This window comes from Canis lupus, chromosome 14 (genome assembly GCF_003254725.2).
Source record: "Canis lupus dingo isolate Sandy chromosome 14, ASM325472v2, whole genome shotgun sequence".
Lineage (NCBI taxonomy): Eukaryota > Metazoa > Chordata > Mammalia > Carnivora > Canidae > Canis > Canis lupus.
Genome location: NC_064256.1, coordinates 1,167,210 through 1,168,926, shown reverse-complemented (window position 1 = coordinate 1,168,926; position 1,717 = coordinate 1,167,210). Strand labels below are relative to the sequence as shown.

At 43.2% G+C, this 1,717-nt stretch overlaps 1 protein-coding gene across 1 annotated transcript; it reads left to right on the top strand.

Moving 5' to 3' along the window:
• Window positions 1-442: 442 nt before the first annotated feature.
• Window positions 443-1,387, top strand: LOC112665333 (olfactory receptor 2T33-like). The gene has a single exon (XM_025454987.1). It carries the CDS (start codon window positions 443-445, stop codon window positions 1,385-1,387), a length of 945 nt encoding a protein of 314 aa, XP_025310772.1.
• The last annotated feature ends 330 nt before the right edge of the window (window positions 1,388-1,717 follow it).

Below are 1,717 nucleotides of genomic sequence, written 5' to 3'. Positions count from 1 at the left end.
AGCATATGAGAAACATAAAAAAGTTATAGTTAGGAGCTATATCACATCAATATCAATTAAATGCATGATTATGAGGTTCTGAAGACAGAAGTACATACACTTTAGAAAACTGGGATTATATAATATTTCCTAACACCATGACTAAATTATGCATGGCATACTAACAAGATACATAGAAATAAAAGAAATGTGTATGGCAATACACACTTGTTATATGACTTTCTGTGGATTAAAAAATACTGTGTAATAACAACAGGGGTGTGTGATAGGATGCTAAAGCAAACGTCTTGTTGGGAAATGAAAGATTAAAGACATAATTACTCTCCCAAGTCTCATTTTGTTTTCTCTCATTTGATCACCTCTTCTTAAGTAAATAACTAACCTTCTTTCAAGCAGCTCTCATTTCCTTATCGTTCTTTTTCTTTCAGGCGTGACAGGAACAATGGAAAATGCAAATGACACTACTGAGATAAACTTTATTCTTCTAGGGCTCTTTAAACACACTCCAATCCATTTGTTCCTCTTTTCCATGGTGCTCATGTTCTTCCTCACCTCTCTGATGGGCAATGCCCTCATGATCATGCTCATCTATGAGGACCCCCGGCTGCACACGCCCATGTTCTTCTTGCTCAGCCAGCTTTCTGTCATGGACATGATGCTGGTCTCCACCATAGTCCCCAAAATGGCAGCCAACTACCTGATGGGCACCGGGTCCATCTCTCCTGCTGGCTGTGGAGCCCAGATCTTCCTGTTTCTCACACTGGGAGGGGGTGAGTGCTTTCTCTTAGCAGCCATGGCCTATGATCGCTATGTGGCCATATGTCATCCCCTGCGCTACCACATCCTCATGAATCAGAAGCTCTGCTTGCACATGACCGCAGGTTCCTGGATTCTGGGAGGAGTAGATGGACTGATGCAGGCTGGTGTCACTCTGAGCTTCGCTTACTGCCATTCTCGGGAAATAAACCACTTCTTTTGTGAGGCACCCACACTTGTGCGCCTTGCCTGTGCTGACACTATGTTTTTTGAGTTGTTCATGTATGTATGCTGTGTTCTGATGCTCTTGATCCCACTGTCTCTTATTCTGGCCTCCTACAGTCTCATCCTTGCTGCTGTACTCCGCATGCAGTCCACAGCAGCCCAAAAGAAAGCCTTTGCCACTTGCTCCTCTCACCTGGCTGTTGTGGGGCTTTTCTATGGTGCCATAATATTCATCTACATGCGGCCCAAATCCTACCATTCAGTGGCCTATGACAAGGTGATCTCTGCTTTTTATACCATCTTCACACCTGTGTTGAATCCCCTTATATACAGTGTGAGGAATAAAGAAGTCAAGGGGGCTTTGAGAAAGTGGCTGGAGAAACATTTTCTGGGACAACTACAGTGAGAATAATTTGATAAACTGGCAGAAGCCAAACTGGATCCAGATTATAAAATTTGTGTTCTATCAATATATTTTGCTCTCACTTGGTCAGTTCACACTTTTTTAAAGATTTTATTTATTTATTCATTCATGAAAGACACAGAGAGAGAGAGAGAGAGAGGCAGAGACACAGGCAGAGAGAGAAGCAGGCTTCATACCGGGAACCTGATGTGGGACTCGATTCCAGGTCTCCAGGATCACACCCTGGGACAAAAGCGGGCACTAAACTGCTGAGCCACCCAGGGACCCCCAGTTCACACTGTTTTATAAAACAACTATTTCTTTTATATTTGG

What these genes read in the sequence shown, in the direction of transcription:
- LOC112665333 (XM_025454987.1), top strand. Translation starts at nt 443, where the DNA reads ATGGAAAATGCAAATGACACTACTGAGATAAACTTTATTCTTCTAGGG.